The sequence below is a fragment of the Carcharodon carcharias genome, chromosome 21 (genome assembly GCF_017639515.1).
Source record: "Carcharodon carcharias isolate sCarCar2 chromosome 21, sCarCar2.pri, whole genome shotgun sequence".
Taxonomy (NCBI): domain Eukaryota; kingdom Metazoa; phylum Chordata; class Chondrichthyes; order Lamniformes; family Lamnidae; genus Carcharodon; species Carcharodon carcharias.
The window spans coordinates 22,706,022-22,721,892 of record NC_054487.1 but is presented as its reverse complement, the minus strand read 5'-3'; the positions used below and the strand labels follow the sequence as shown (position 1 = coordinate 22,721,892).

Sequence of the window (15,871 nt, the reverse complement as noted above, 5' to 3'; positions counted from 1 at the left end):
CAGAAAGCGCGGTGTGTGGAGAGGGTGGGACAGAGAGCACGGTGTGTGAGGAGAGGGTGGGAGTGATGGACAGAGAGCACGGTGTATGAGGAGAGGGTGGGAGTGATGGACAGAGAGCGCGGTGTGTGAGGATAGGGTGGGAATGATGGATAGAGAGCACGGTGTGTGAGGAGAGGGTGGGAATGATGGACAGAGAGCACGGTGTGTGAGGAGAGGGTGTGAGTGATGGACAGAGAGCACGGTGTGTGAGGAGAGGGTGGGAGTGACAATCAGAGAGTACGGTGTGTGAGGAGAGGGTGGGAGCAATGGACAGATAGCACGGTGTGTGAGGACAGGGTGGGAGTGACAAGCAGAGAGCACGGTGTGTGAGGAGAAGGTGGAAGTGATGGACAGAGAGCACGGTGTGTGAGGTGAGTGTGGGAGTGATGGACAGAGAGCGCAGTATCATTTCCATGTGGGGGCTGCTGGAGGAGCTAGGTTATCTGCACATGATTAGCGCTCAGAACCATCAACTGCACAGACCAGGCAAATCCAGGTACTGCCCTACTAATCCTGTTCACATCCAAAATATCATCACAACCATACACCATTCACCTTGAAGCTGCTTTACCAAAACTATCTCAGGGTCTGGAACCAAACACAACCTCAGGATGAACCTTTATAACAATGTTTTCATTCATCTGATGCACGTTCCCTGGCTCCAGAGGTAAAGTTCAACCTTGTCACTCCTGCCTTATCCACATACTCACTACTTGCCCCGTCACTGCCACTCTCTCCCTCAAACAATTCACTCTCTTCCCCCCACCCCCCACTCCTGCTCTCTCCCTCGGATAATTCAATCTCTCCCCATCATTCTTGCCCGCTCCCTCAGACAATTCACTCTCGTCCCATCACTCCTGGAGCACTGCTTTGGGTTGATTTAGAATGCTTCAGTTGGAGTTTGGTGAGAGAGGGAGTTCAGTGAATAGGAAGGAGGGATCCTTTTATCTTCTGCCTTTCCTCAGAAAGAAGAGCAGTGGATTTGGTACCTGGTGGGTATTCCATCTCTCCTTAGTATTCTCCAAACTAGAGGAAGTAAAAGTAAAGAGTAATTTAGGGGTAAGTCATGATAGGGCAGCTTGGCCAAGTGGAATGTTCCTCCTGTGCAATGTGGGAAGTCAGGGACACTTCCAGTGTCCAGGGTGGCCATGTGTGCAGGAAATATCTCCAGCTGCAGCTACTCGAAATCTGCATTTCAGAGCTGCAGCTGCAGCTGGAGTCACTATGGAGCATCCACAAAGATAAGATCTTCGTGGATAGCACATACAGTGAGATGGTCACACCGCAGGCAGAGTGCACAGGCAGAAAGGGAATGGGTAATCACCAGACTAGGCAGGTAGTGCTGGAGTCCCCTTAAATACATTCCCCTCTCTAACAGATTTTCTGTTTTGGATACTGCTGGAGCGATTGTTTCTCAGGGAAATGCAGCAAGAGCCAAGTCCATGGCACCATGAGTGACTCAGCTGCATGGGGAGGGGGGGCGGTGGAGAAAACAGAGTGGGAGAGCAATAGTGATAGGGGATTCTATTGTTAGGGGAACAGATAGACATTTCGGCAGCCACAGACGTGACACCAGGACGTTATGTTGCCTCCCTGGTGCCAGGGTCAAGGATGTCACTGAGCGGCTGCAGGACATTCTGAAGGGGGAGGGTGAACAGCCAGAGGTCAGATCCATATTGGTACCAACAACATAGGTAAAAAGAGGAATGACACCCTGAAAGCAGAATATAGAGACCTAGGATATAAATTATAAAGCCGGACCTCAAAGGTAATATCCTCAGGGTTATTCCCAATACCACGTGCTAGCAAGATGAGGAATAGAATAGACTGGATGAATGCGTGACTGGAGAGATGGTGTAGAGGGATTTAGATTCCTGAGGCATTGGGACTAATTCTGGGGAAGTTGGGATCTGTTACAAGCTGGACAGTTCACACTCCAGCAGGACCAGGACCAATATCCTTGCAGGGGTATTCACTAGTACTGTGCAGGAGGGTTGAAACTAGATTGGCAATGGGATGGGAACCTGAGCGGGGAGACACAACAGTGGGAAACAAAGATAGGAATGAAAGACAGAAAAGTAAAAATCAAAAGTGAAAGGCAGAGGAAACAGGGGCGAGCAGCAAATAGGGCTATAGTACAAAAGATAATATGTAAAAATGTTAAAAAGACAAGTCAAAAGGTACTGTATCTGAATGTACGGAGCAGTCACAATAAGGTAGATGAATTAACATCGCAAATTGATATGATTGTGATTATAGAGACATGGCTGCAGGGTGACCAGGGCTGGGAACTGAATATTCAAGGGTACTTGATATTTAGAAAGGACAGGCAAAAAGGAAAAGCTGGTGGCATTGTTCGTTAAGGATGAAATCAAAGCGATAGTGAGAGAGGATATTGGCTCAGAAAATCTAGAAGTAGAGTCAGTCGGGGTGGAGCTAAGAAGCAATAAGGGGTGGAAAACATTAGTGGGAGTTGTCTATAGGCCTCCAAACAGTAGTGGTAAGGTAGGGGGTGGCATTAAACAGGAAATTAGAGATGCATGTAACAAGGGTGCCACAATTATCATGGGTGACTTTAATTTACATATAGACTGGGCAGACCAAATTAGCAATAATACTGTGGCAAATGAATTCCTGGAGTGTGTACGAGATGTTTCTTTTTCTTAGACCAGTAGGTTAAGGAACCGATTAGGGAACAGGTAATCCGAGATTTCGTATTGTGCAATGAGAAGGCTAATTAACATTCTTGCAGCATCGGCGGAGAAGAAAAGAGTTGACGTTTCGAGTCCTCATGACCCTTCCACAGATGACTCAAAACTTCAACTATTTTCTTCTCTGCCAATGACGCCAGACCTGCTGAGTTTTTCGAGGTAATTCTGTTTTTGTTTTGGATTTCCAGCATCCGCAGTTTTTTGTTTTTATCTTATAATTAACATTCTTGTTGAGCAGGGTCCTTTAGAGAGCCCTCTAAAGGTTCATTAGGATGGAAAGTGAATTAGTCCAATCTGAAACTAGGGTCCTAAATATAAACAAAGGAAACTATGAAGGTATGAGGCGTGAATTGGTTAAGGTAGATTGGAGAACTTCATTACCATGCAGATAAACAATGGCTAATATTTAAGGAATGAATGTAAGCATTGTAATAGTTATACATTCCTTTCTGGTGCAAAAACACAACAGGAAAAGTGGCCCAACCATGACTAACGAAAGAAATTAAGGATAGTGTTAGATCCAAAGAGGAGTCATATAAAGTTTCCAGAAAAAGTAGCAAACCTGAGGATTGGGAGCAGTTTTGAATTCAGCAAAGGAGGACCAGAGATTGATTAACAGGGGAAAAATAGAGTATGAGAGTAAACATGCAAGGAACATAAAAACGGACTGTAAAAGCTTCTATAGGTATGTAAAAAGAAAAAGACCTTGGGAGAATTTATAATAGAGAACAAGGAAATGGCAGCGCAATTAAGCAACTACTTTAGTTCTGTCTTCACAGAGGAAGACACAAATAACTTCCCAGAAATACTAGGGAACCAAGGGTCTAGTGAGAAGGAGGAATTGAAGGAACTAGTATTACAAAAACAATAATGCTGGAGAAATTAATGGGACTGAAAACTGATAAATCCCCAGGGCCCAGTAATCTACATCCTGGGGTACTAAAGGAGGTGACCATGGAAATAGTGGATGCGTTGGTTGTCATCTTCCAAAATTCTGTAGATTCTGGAACAGTCCCAGCAGACTGGAGGGTGGCAAATGTAACCCCACTATTTAAGAAAGGAGGGAGGAGAAAACAGGGAATTACAGACCAGTTAGCCTAACATCAGTATTAGGGAAAATGCGAGAATCTATTATAGAGGATGTGATATCAGGACACTTGGAAACTATCAACGATTAGACAAAGTCAACATGGATTTGTGAAAGGGAAATCATGTTTGACAAACCAACTGGAATTTTATTGAGGACGTAACTAGTAGAATAGATAAGGGAGAACCAGTGTATGTGGTGTATTTGGATCTTCAGAAGGCTTTTGATAAAGTCCCACATAAGAGATTAGTGTGTAAAATTAAAGCACTTGGAATTGGGGGTAATATATTGGCATGGATTGAGAATTGGTTAGCAGACAGGAAACAGAGAGGAGGAAAAAATAGGTCGTTTTCAGAGTGGCAGGTGGTGACTAGTGAGGTACCACAAGGATCAGTGCTGGGTTCAAGCTATTCACAGTATATATCGATGATTTGGATGAGGGAACCAAATGTAATATTTCCAAGTTTCCTGATGACATGAAACTTGGTGGGAATGTGAGCGATGAGGACGGTGTTAAGAGGCTTCAAGGCGATTTATACAGGTTGAGTGAGGGGGCAAATACATGGCAGATGCAGTGTAACATAGAGAAGTATGAAGTTACCCACTTTGGTAGGTAAAACAGAATGGCAGAGTATTATTTAAATGGTGATAGATTGGGAAATGTCGATGTACAAAGGGATCTGTGTCCTTGTGCACCAATCACTGAAAGCAAACATGCAGGTGCAGCAAGTAGTTAAGAAGGCAAATGGCATGTTGGCCTTCATTGCGAGAGGACTTGAGCACAGGAGCAAGGATGTCTTACTGCAGCTGTACAGGGTCTTAGTGAGACCACACCTGGAGTAGCGTGTGCAGTTTTGGTCTCCTTACATAAGGAAGGATATACTTGCCATAGAGGGAGTGCAGTGAAGGTTCACCAGACTGATTCCTGGGATGGCAGGATTGTCATAGGAGGAGAGATTGGGCCTACTAGGCCTTTATTCGCTAGAATTTAGAAGAATGAGAGGGTCTCATTGAAACGTATAACGTTCTGACAGGGCTGGACTGACTGGATGCAGGGATGATGTTTCCCCTGGCTGGGGGGGGTCTAGAACAAGGGGTCACAGTCTCAGGATACGGGGTAGATCATTTAGGACTGAGATGAGAAGAAACATCTTCACTCTGAGGGTGGTAAACCTGTAGAATCCTCTACCACAGGAGGCTGTGGAGGCCAAGTCATTGGATATATTTAAGGAAATTCGTAGATTTCTAGGCTCTAAAGACGTCAAGGGGAATGAGGAGAGAGCAGGATCATATTGAATTGCAGCGAAACAGGCTCAAAGGACCGAATGGCCTACTGCTGCTTCTATTTTTTTCCCTACCCTCTCCCTGGGAAAATTTCTCCATTTCCTTCCACTCACCTTCCAGTGTGTTCCTTCGGCCATCGGCACCAATCACAACATCAAATTCAAATTGTGTCACCTTGCTGGTTGAAGGGTTAATTTCTGCTCTCCAGCCAGAATCTGAAATCAGAAGTAAGCCTGTCAATGAGTAAGGGACACTGTTTTGCGCAGGCCGACCATCTGTGGGCCCAGCCATGACACCAGCTCTCAGGCCGGATTGGCTGATCACCTGGGGAAGGTTGAGACCCAATTGTTGGAGCAGCAACACACTCACCTAGGTATCTCGAACCTGATCTCCACATCACTAACTGCTGTATTATCATTAGTGAATAAAGTTTAACATTAGTGAACCCTGTCTGATTGGTGTCTCTCCCATTGCCACAGGAGCATCTTAAGAGTTTGTTAGTCTCAGCAATAAAAGTGGAGCCTTCTCACAACCAGAATCAGAGATGTTTTAAGTACCTTGATCAAAACTGGCATATTCAAGGCACAATCACTGAAACAAATACTGGCTATGGAAAGGCCAACACAGACCATGCAGTGATCCCGAAAGAATCTATGTCTATAATTATAAAAAGTCATGTGAGGATCATATCTTGCGCACCAGCCCCATACAGGGAAAGGGATAAATCCAGAAACTACAGACCAGTCAGCCTAAAGTCTAGCTTGTGGAGACAATTTAAACAATAACCAGAAGGAAAAGCAATTCTTACTTAAAAGAATAGGGGTTATTAATTGAAAGCCAGGATGAATATGTTAAAGGTGTAACTAGATTGACTGAGTTTTTTTTGATGAAGTAACAGACAGGGTATGTGAGAGCAATGCAATGGAGAATGAAAACCAAAAATGCTGGAAATACTCAACAGCTCAGGTAGCATCTGTGGAAAGAGAAACAGAGCTAATGTTTCAGGTCGTGACCTTTCGTCTGAATGTTTAAACTCACACACATGAAACGTGAATTCTCTCTCCACAGATACTGCCAGTTTGCTGAGTGTTTCCAGCATTTTCTGTTTTTATTTCACATTTCCAGCATCCACAGAATTTTGTCTTTTGTAGAGCTGTAGATGTTGTGTAAGAACTTTTAAGAGTTAATTCATAAAGTACCACAGAATAGACCTGTTCATAAAAGTGAAGCTCAACAGTAAAAGAAACTGGGTGGATATGTAAGTGGCTAAGGGGCAGAGAGCAGACACTACTGGTGAAATCTTCCTTTTCAGATTGGGGTAATTACACAGCAGTGACTCCCGGGGTCGAGGCAATCACACGGCGGTGACTCCCGGGGTCGAGGCAATCACACGGCGGTGACTCCCGGGGTCGAGGCAATCACACGGCGGTGACTCCCGGGGTCGAGGCAATCACACGGCGGTGACTCCCGGGGTCGAGGCAATCACACGGCGGTGACTCCCGGGGTCGAGGCAATCACACGGCGGTGACTCCCGGGGTCGAGGCAATCACACGGCGGTGACTCCCGGGGTCGAGGCAACCACACGGCGGTGACTCCCGGGGTCGAGGCAACCACACGGCGGTGACTCCCGGGGTCGAGGCAATCACACAGCGGTGACTCCCGGGGTCGAGGCAATCACACGACGGTGACTCCCGGGGTCGAGGCAATCACACGGCGGTGACTCCCGGGGTCGAGGCAATCACACGGCGGTGACTCCCGGGGTCGAGGCAATCACACGGCGGTGACTCTCGGGGTCGAGGGAATCACACGGCGGTGACTCCCGGGGTTGAGGGAATCACACAGCAGTGCAAGGTGACCCAAATCTCAGAAAGTAGCCAGAGGTCTCAGGAAGATTCCTCCACCAGCCCCACCTCCCCCTGTACTCAAATACCCCTCCCAGTACTGCCCACCATACTCCAATACTCTGCATGGAAGGGGTCATCAAGTGCTGCTATCAAGCGGCACTTGCCTAGCACTAACCTGCTCAATGACGCCCAGTTTGGGTTCCACAAGGGTCACTCAGCTCCTCACCTCAATACAGCCTTGGTTCAAACATGGATAAAAGAGCTGAACTCCCGAGTTGAGGTGAGAGTGACTGCCATTGACATCAAGGCCAAGTGTGGCATTAAGGAGGCCTAGTAAAACTGGAGTCAATGGGAATCAGAGAGAAATCCCTCCACTGGTTGGAGTCACACCTAACATAAAGGAAGATGGTTGTGGTTGTTGGGGGTCAATCATCTCAGTACCAGGACATCACTGCAGGAGTTCCTCAGGACTGTGTCCTCAGCCCAAACATGTTCAGCTGCTTCATCAATGACCTCCCTTCCATCATAAGGTCAGAACTGGGGGTGTTCGCTGATGATTGCACAATGTTCAGCACCATTTGCAACTCATCAGATACTGAAGCAGTCCATGTCCAAATGCAGCAAGACCTGGACAATATCCAGGCTTGGGCTGACAAGTGGCAAGTAACATTCATACCACACAAGTGCCAGGCAATGGCCATCTCCATCAAGAGAGAATCTAACTATCGCCCCATGACATTCAATTACCATCAGTGAATCCCCCACTATCAGCATCCTCGGGGTTACCATTGACCAGAAACTGAACTGATCCCAAACACTCAAGAAGCTCGACACCATCCAGGACAAAGCAGCCCACTGATTGGTGCCCCATCCACAAACATTCACTCTCTCCACCACCAACACACTGTGGCAGCAGTGTGTACCATCCACAAGATGCAATGCAGGAACTCACCAAGGCTCTTAGACAGCACCTTCCAAACCCATGATTGCTACCATCTAGAAGGTCAAGGGCAGCAGGTACATGGGAACATCACCACCTGGAAGTTCCCCTCCAAGTCACTCACCATCCTGACTTGGAAATATATTGCCATTCCTTCATTGTCGCTGGGTCAAAATCCTGGAACTCCCTCCCTATCAGCACTGTGGGTTTACCTACGCCACATGGACTGCAGTGGTTTAAGAAGGCAGCTTACTACCACCTTCTCAAGGGCAATTAGGGATGGGCAATAAATGCTGGCCCAGCGATACCCACATCCCGTGAATGAATAAAAACACATTCACTGTAACTCTCACACACACACACACACACACACTAACTCACATACACATACTATAATTCCCACACAGAGACACACACACATCGCACCTCATGCACATGCACACACATACAGCACCTCATGTGCACACACATACACACTCAACCATGCACACGCACACACACATACAGACAGACCACCTCTCTCACACACACACTCAGCCAGACGTGCGCGCACACATGCACAGACGTATACACACACTGCCTCACACAGTGTTCGAGTATCTCAGTAAAATTTACTTACTTGGATTTTTCTGGCCCCTGGGTGGGAGTAGCCCACGGAACTCCACATTAAGGTGTATCTCAATCCCCAGGATCAAGGCGATCTTCAGCAGAACCAGCTGCAGCTGTCGGATACCTGTTAGTGCAGGAGCAATTGTCAACACTGTCTACATAACAGATAGGCGCTCAGTGTGTTCCAGTGACTCTCCCATCTCCCACTCCCAGTCACATATGCTGCAATAGAGCACACTGTTCCCAATACTCAGAGCTTGAGACACTTACACCTTCCATTTCACTCATAGTCTCCCCTCTTTACCTCAACTCCATCAGCAAACCACCCCCGGACATTCAACCACTGGAGGCATCACAGTAAGCCATAAGGCTGATCTCTCAGGTCAGCGACTCAACCATGAGGTAATGTGCGGAGCAGCCCCATAAAGAGGTGAACTACAAGGTAAGTTTCCAGAGGGATATATGAATAGAACCTGTACAAAAATATTAATCTTGAAAATCAGTTGGAATACAAATACATATATTCACATGGTCAAACTGGACAAAGGTCAATTTCTGAAATCGAGAAGCTTTTAACTCACAAAGTAAGTGAGTGACACAAGGGATGAATTCCAAGATCAAGTGGAAATGAAAACTCTCAACTTATTTAAGAAACTGATCAGCATCATGAGGGGGACGATAAGAGTTCGGGAAACTGTCCTGGTGCTGATGGTTTATTGGGATATCACTTAACTGACCCAACATTCCTCAATTCAGGAGACACCCTGCGATGTTTAACCCATTGGCTGCACTATGAGATAAGGAGCGTCAGTGGGGGTCAGTGAAGGTCAGTGAGGGCCAGTGGGGGTCAATGAGAATCAGTGTGGGTGCGTTAGTGTCTGCGGGGGTCCATGAGGGTCAGAGAGGGCCAGCTTAGGTGCATGAGGGTCAGAGGGGGTCAGTGGGGATCCAGGTGGGAGGTCCGTGGGGCTCCCTGGGGGCCAGGGGGCGTCATTGAGTCAGCGTGGGTGCATGATGGTCAGAGAGGGTCACAGAGTGTCAGGGAGCGTCAGGAAGGATTACGGGGCATCAGTGTGGGTGCTTGAGAGTCTGTGGGGGAGTATGGGGGGGGTGGTTATCTGTGGGGGCCAGAGTGTGTGAGAGAGGGTCAGTGTCGGTGCATGAGGGTCAGACAGTCAGTGGGATCCAAGAGGGCCAGAGAGAGTCAGCTTGGGTGCATGAATGTCTGAGGGGGTCAGTGGGATCCAGGCAGGGGGTCCGTGGGCCAGAGTCTGTCTGAGATCAGTGCAGGTGCGTGAAGGTCAGAGGTGGTCAGCATGCATGAGGGTCGGTGGGGGTCCGGGAGCGTGGCATCTATGGGGGTCCGGGGGAGTCAGAAAGATGCATGAGGGCCAGTGGGGATCTGTGGTGGGGGGAGAGGTGGTAGGGGGGCATCAGAGAGGGTGCTCTGGTAGGGTCAGAGAAAGTGCATGAGGATCAGAGAGGGATATGGAGGGTCTGAGAAGGTGCATGATGGTCAGAGAGGGACAGGGAGGGTCAGTGTCGGTGCATTAGGGTCTGTGAGGGTCTCACAATGTTCATGAGGGTCTGAGATGCCCAGACAGGGCCAGAGAGAGTCAGCTTGGGAGCATGGGATCTGAGAGAATTGGTGGGGATCCAGGCAGGGGGTCCGTGGGGCTTCGTGGGGGCCAAAGGGCGTCAGAGATCAGTGTTGGTGCGTGAAGGTCAGAGAAGGTTAAAGAGGGTCAGAGAGGGTCAGTGTGAGTGCATGAGGGTCGGTGGGGTGGTGTCTGTAGGGCTCCAGCAGAGACAAAGGCTCAGGGAGGCTGCTTGAGGGTCCGATCCGGGGGGGGGGGGGCGGGTTTTGCAGGGGCCAGAGGGCATCAGAGACAGTACATGAAGTTCAGATAGGGTCAGGGTGTGTGCATGATGGGCAGAGAGGGAAGGAAGGGACAGAGAGAGTCTACTTGGGTGCATGGGGATTATGGGGATCCAGGGGAGGTCCGTGTTAGAGGTGGTGTGTTGCTGTGGGGATAAGAGTGGGTCAGCGAGGGTCAGTGTGAGTGCATGAGGATCGGTGGGGCGCCGGGGGTGTCCATGGGGGTCCAAGGGAGCCCGTTAGGCTCGGGGGTTAGGGAGTTTCAAGAAGGTCAAGGAGGATCAGGGAGGGTCAGAGAGAGTGCATGAGGGTCGATGGGAATCTGGGGTGGTCTAGGAAGGGTCTGCGAGGGCAAGAGAGTGACTGAGGGGGTGTGTGAAGGTCAGGTAGGGTCAAAGAGGGTGCATGATGGTCAGGGAGGACAGGAAGGGTCAGTTTGGGTGCATGGGCGTCAGTGGGGGTCCGGAGGAGGTCTGTGGGTGTCAGAGGGTGTGTATGGTGGTTGGGGTCAGTTGAGGTCAGAGAGGGTCAGGGAGGGTGCATGGGGGGTCAGTGGGGGGTCCGGCGGAGGTCTGCGGGTGTGAGAGGGTGTGTGTGGTGGTTGGGGTCAGAGACAGTCAGGGAGGGTGCACGAGGGTCAGTGGGGATCCGGGGCTGGTTGGGGGAGTCCAGGAGGGGTCTGTGGGGGCCGGAGGGCATCAGTGAGGGTGTGTGAAGTTCACATAAATTAATAGAGGGTGCATGATGGACAGGGAGGGGCATAGAGGGGCAGTGTGGGTGCATGAGGGTCCGTGGGGGTCTGCAGGTTTCTGCAGGGGGTCAGCAAGAGTGCATGAAGGTCAGTGAGGGTCAATAAGACCATAAGACGTAGGAGTAGAAGTAGGCCTTTCTGCTCTGCCATTCAATGGAATCATGGCTGATCTGATAATCCTCAACTGCACTCTCCTGCCTTTTCCCCATAACCCTTGATTCCCTTACTGATTAAAAATCTATCTCCACCTTGAATATACTTAACAACCCAGCATCTACGGTCAAGAATTCCACAGAGTAACTATCCTCTGTGAGAAGAAATTCCTCTTCATCTCTGTTTTAAATGGGCACTCCCTTATTCTGAGATTATGCCCTCTGGTCCTAGACTCTCCCACAAGGGGAAACAACCTCTCAGCATCTACCCTGTCAAGCTCCCTAAGAATCTTATACGTTTCAATAAGGTCGCCTCTCATTCTTCTAAACTCTAATGAGTACAGGCCCAACCAACTCAACCTCTCCTCATAAGAAAATCCCTCCATACCCAGTATCAACCTAGTGAATCGTTTCTGGACTGCCTCCAATACCAGTATATCTCTCCTTAGACATTACATCAATTGGTTCTGCTTTATCTATCTTGCTTGTTACCTCCTCAAAGAATTCTAATAGATTTGTCAGGCATGATTTCCCCTTCATGAAGCCATGCTGACTCTGCTTGATTAGATTATGTAACTCTAAATGCTCTGCTATTACATCCTTTATAATAGACTCTAACATTTTCCCAATGACAGATGTTAAGCTAACTGGCCTATAGTTACCTATTTTTTGTCTCCCTCCCTTTTTGAATAAGGGTGTTACATTGCCAGTTTTCCAATCTTCTGGAGCTTTTCCAGAATCTAAGGATTTTTGGAAGATTACCACTGCATCCACTATCTCTGTAGCTACTTCCTTTAATATCGTAGGATGCAACTCATCAGGTCCAGGTGACTTATCAGCCTTTAGCCCCATAATACTTTTCCTCTACTGTTAGTTATTGTATTTATTTCCTTCCTGCCTGTTGCCATTTGATTTTTTTTGCTCATCTTCTGACAGTTTTTAAAACTTTCCCAATCCTCTGGCTTACCACTAATCTTTGCCACATTGTATGATTGTTCTTTCAGTTTAATACTATCCATAACTTCCTTGGTTAACCATGGTTGGTTTATCCCCTTCCTAGAATCCTTCTTCCTCACGGGGATATATCTTTGTTGTGAGTCATGAACAATTTTCTTAAACATCTGCCATTGTTCATCAACCATCCTTTCCGCTAAGCTCCTTTCCCAGTTCACTCCAGCTAACTCTGCCCTCATTTCTTCGTAATTACTCTTCTTTATGTTTAGCACAGTTGTTTCCGAACTAAGTTTCTCACTTTCAAACTGAATGCTAAATTCTACCATGTTATGGTCACTGTTTCCTCGGGGATCTTTTACTCTGAGATCGTTTATTAAACCTGCCCCATTCCACATTATCAGATCCAAAATAGCCTAATCCCTGGTTGGATCCGCAATTTGTTGTTCCAGGAAACTGTCCTGAATACATACTATGAATTCTTGCTCATGGCTACCTCTGCTAATTTGAGTTTCTCAATCTACATGATGATTAAAGTCACTCATGATTAATTTACTGCCTTTTTTGCATACCCTCATTATCTCCTGATTTATTCTCCATCCTACAGCATAGCTACTGTTGGGGGGCCTAGACTACTCCCATTAGTGTCTACTTCCCCTTGTTATTTCTTACCTCCACCCATATGGATTCTACATCTTCCAATCCAAGATCATTTCTTGGACGGGGTGTGCAGGGGATAGAGAGAGAGTGTCGGGAGAGACAGAGAGAGTCCTGGAGAGACCAGGAGAGTCCGGGAGAATCCAAAGCACTCTAATCCTGTTATGTTGTCTTTCCCTGGATTAAGTGTAACATAAGGCAATGTGATGAAAGCGAGGACTGTGACTCACTGATATGGTCGATGGCTCCGGCACAGAATTTCCCATAGATCTTCTTGGCCCCCAGGTTTCGCAGATCCTGAATCGTGTATGGCCACAAGTGCAAGACATTGTTTCTGGAGAAGGTGTCACGTTTCTCCACGATGATGGCTTTGGCCCCAAGGAATGCCAGCTCAATGGCCGTGCGCAGGCCACAAGGCCCAGCTCCAATCACCAGACACTACAGGAGGAAGGAGAAAGACAGAGTGACACGGACAGTACAACATGTGTTGGGGATCTGGGGCTGGGGGTTGGTGGTTGGGGTGTGGGAAGCAGTGTGCTGAGTGGGACGGTATGGAATGGTTAACAAGCAGAGAACAGCTCCATCCGTCAGAAAGCATGGAGCAGAGACCAGGCCCTAAGTCAAGCTTCACCCATTCACTACTTTCGGAGAGTTAGTAGCAGAGGGCAGGGGGGCTGGTAGAGCATTCCCAGCCTAGAAACAACTGTTTCCTGGGGTCTGGGGAGAGCAGTGTGAAGTGGCAAAGGAAGTGTACTCCCATTGGAGCAGCTGCCTGCACAGAGAGACCTGAGAGTTCACACTCACGAGTCTTTGAAGGTGAAAGGACTAGTTGGAAAAGCTAATAATGATCCTTGACATTCCAAACAATAATCAGAAAATAAAAGCAAGTAAATTATGCTAAACTTTTATTGAACACTGGTTAGGCCTAAGCTGGAGCATTGAAAGAAACTGGAGGTTCATAGAGGACACAGATTTTATGTAATTCTCTAAAGAACCGGGGGAGATGAGGAGAATTGTTTTTACACAGTGAGTTGCTATGATCTGGAATATACTGCCTGAAAAGATAGCAGAAACAGTTTCAATAATAACTTTCAAACTGGAATTGAAAAAGAACATTTTACAGGGCTCTGTGAAAATGTCAGAGGATTCTATCAAAGAGCCAGCACAGGCATGATGGGCCAAATGGCCTCCTACTATACTAAATGATGCTATTGTCTCTTTGCTTCCTCCTGATCACCTGATCATCCCAAGGACACTGGGAGCAGCCCAAACTCAGTTGGAACATTCCCCTCACATTGGATTGGGCTGGGAACCACCCAGGAAAATGCTGGACCCATTATTAAGGAAGTAGTAGGAGGACATTTAGAAAATCATAAGACACTGTAACCTCTCCAGGCTGAAGTGCTTGGGACTAAGTCATTCCTATGTTTTGGAATTTTCTGGATTGTAGAATGAGGTTAGAATGCCTAACCAGAAGTGTGAAAACCAGAAAGATAAAACTGTGATAAAACACTACAAAGCAATAATAAAAATTGTTTTACTTATCCAAATACTGCATCTTCCAGATTTCTGCTCCCAAAGTGCTGTCCTAAAATGATCTAAAATGATGCTGTAATTTGCCTGCGGCCCGCTCTAAAAATTTCCAGATGGCTGGAGTTTCCGAACAATCGATTTTCAGACTGGACAGATCGATCCAATGTACAATCAGAGTCAATGTTGTTTGGTAAAAGGGACCTCATGTTTGACTAATTTGTTAGAGTTCTTTGAGGTTGTAACAAGCAGGGTGGATAAAGGGGAACCAGTAGATGTAGTGTTATTTGCATTCCCAAAATGCATTCGATAAGGAGTTACATCAAAGGTTACTGCTCAACATAAGAGCTCATGGTGTTGTGATCCTTTAATATCAGACCCAATCTAATCTCACTCCCCACACCCTTTAACGGCCCACCCAGTCTAATTCCACTCTCCCCCTCACTCCCCGCACCCTTTCATATCCCACCTGATTAATCCCACTCTCCCCCTGACTCACTGCACCCTTTAATATCACACCCAGTCTAATCCCACTCTCCACCTCACCCTTTAAAATCCCACCCGTCTAATCCCACTCTCCCCCTTACTCCCAACACCCTTTCATATCCCATCTGTCAAATCCCACTCTTTCCCTCACTCCCTGCACCCTTTAATATCCCATTCAATTTAGTCACACACTACCCCTCATCCCCCACTCCCTTCAATATCCCACCCAGTCAAATCCCACCCTCCACCTCAGTCCCCGAACCCTTAGATACCCCACCCAATTTAATCCCACTCTCCTCCTCACTCCCCACAGCCTTTAACATCCCACCCACCAAGTCCCACTCTCCCCCTCATTCCCTGCACCCTTCATTATCCTGCTGTGTCTAATCCCACTCTCTCTGCACTCTTTAATATCTCACCCAGTCTAATCCCACTCTCCTTCTCACTCCTTGCATCCTTCAATATTCCACCCATACTAATCCCACTTTCCCCCTCACACCCCGCACCCTTTAATATCCCACCCGCCGAGTCCCACTCTCCCCCTTGTTCCCTGCTCCCTTTATTATCCCACTTTGTCTAGTCCCACTCTCCCCCCATTCCCCGCTCCCTTTAATATCACATCCAGTCTAATCCAACTCTCTCCTTCACTCCCTACATTCTTCAACATTCCACCCAGTCTAATCCCACTTTCCCCCTCACTCCCCATACCCTTTAATATTCCACCCAGTCTAATCCCACTTTCCCTCTCACTCCCCATACCCTGTAACATACCACGCACCTAATCCCACTCACCACCTCACTCCCCACACCTTTTAATATACCCAGCCAAATCCCTCACCTCCTCACTGCCTAGACCTTTTAATACCCCACCAAGTCGAATCCCCCTCACTCCCCCGGACCATTAATTATTCCAACCAATCTAATCCCACCCTCCACCTTACTCCCTGCACC

The 15,871-nt window shown here is 47.6% G+C and overlaps 1 protein-coding gene across 8 annotated transcripts in view; it reads right to left on the bottom strand.

Moving 5' to 3' along the window:
* Positions 1-15,871, bottom strand: part of LOC121293109 (F-actin-monooxygenase MICAL2-like) — a 590,417-nt gene that overhangs the window by 508,768 nt on the left and 65,778 nt on the right. For all 8 annotated transcript variants that reach the window (XM_041215769.1, XM_041215771.1, XM_041215772.1 and 5 more), the window contains exons 3-5: positions 13,135-13,342; positions 8,525-8,638; positions 5,235-5,336 (exon numbers count right to left, since the gene is read on the bottom strand). In XM_041215769.1, coding sequence (XP_041071703.1) covers positions 5,235-5,336; positions 8,525-8,638; positions 13,135-13,342 — 424 coding nt within the window. The remainder of the gene's footprint in view (positions 1-5,234; positions 5,337-8,524; positions 8,639-13,134; positions 13,343-15,871) is intronic.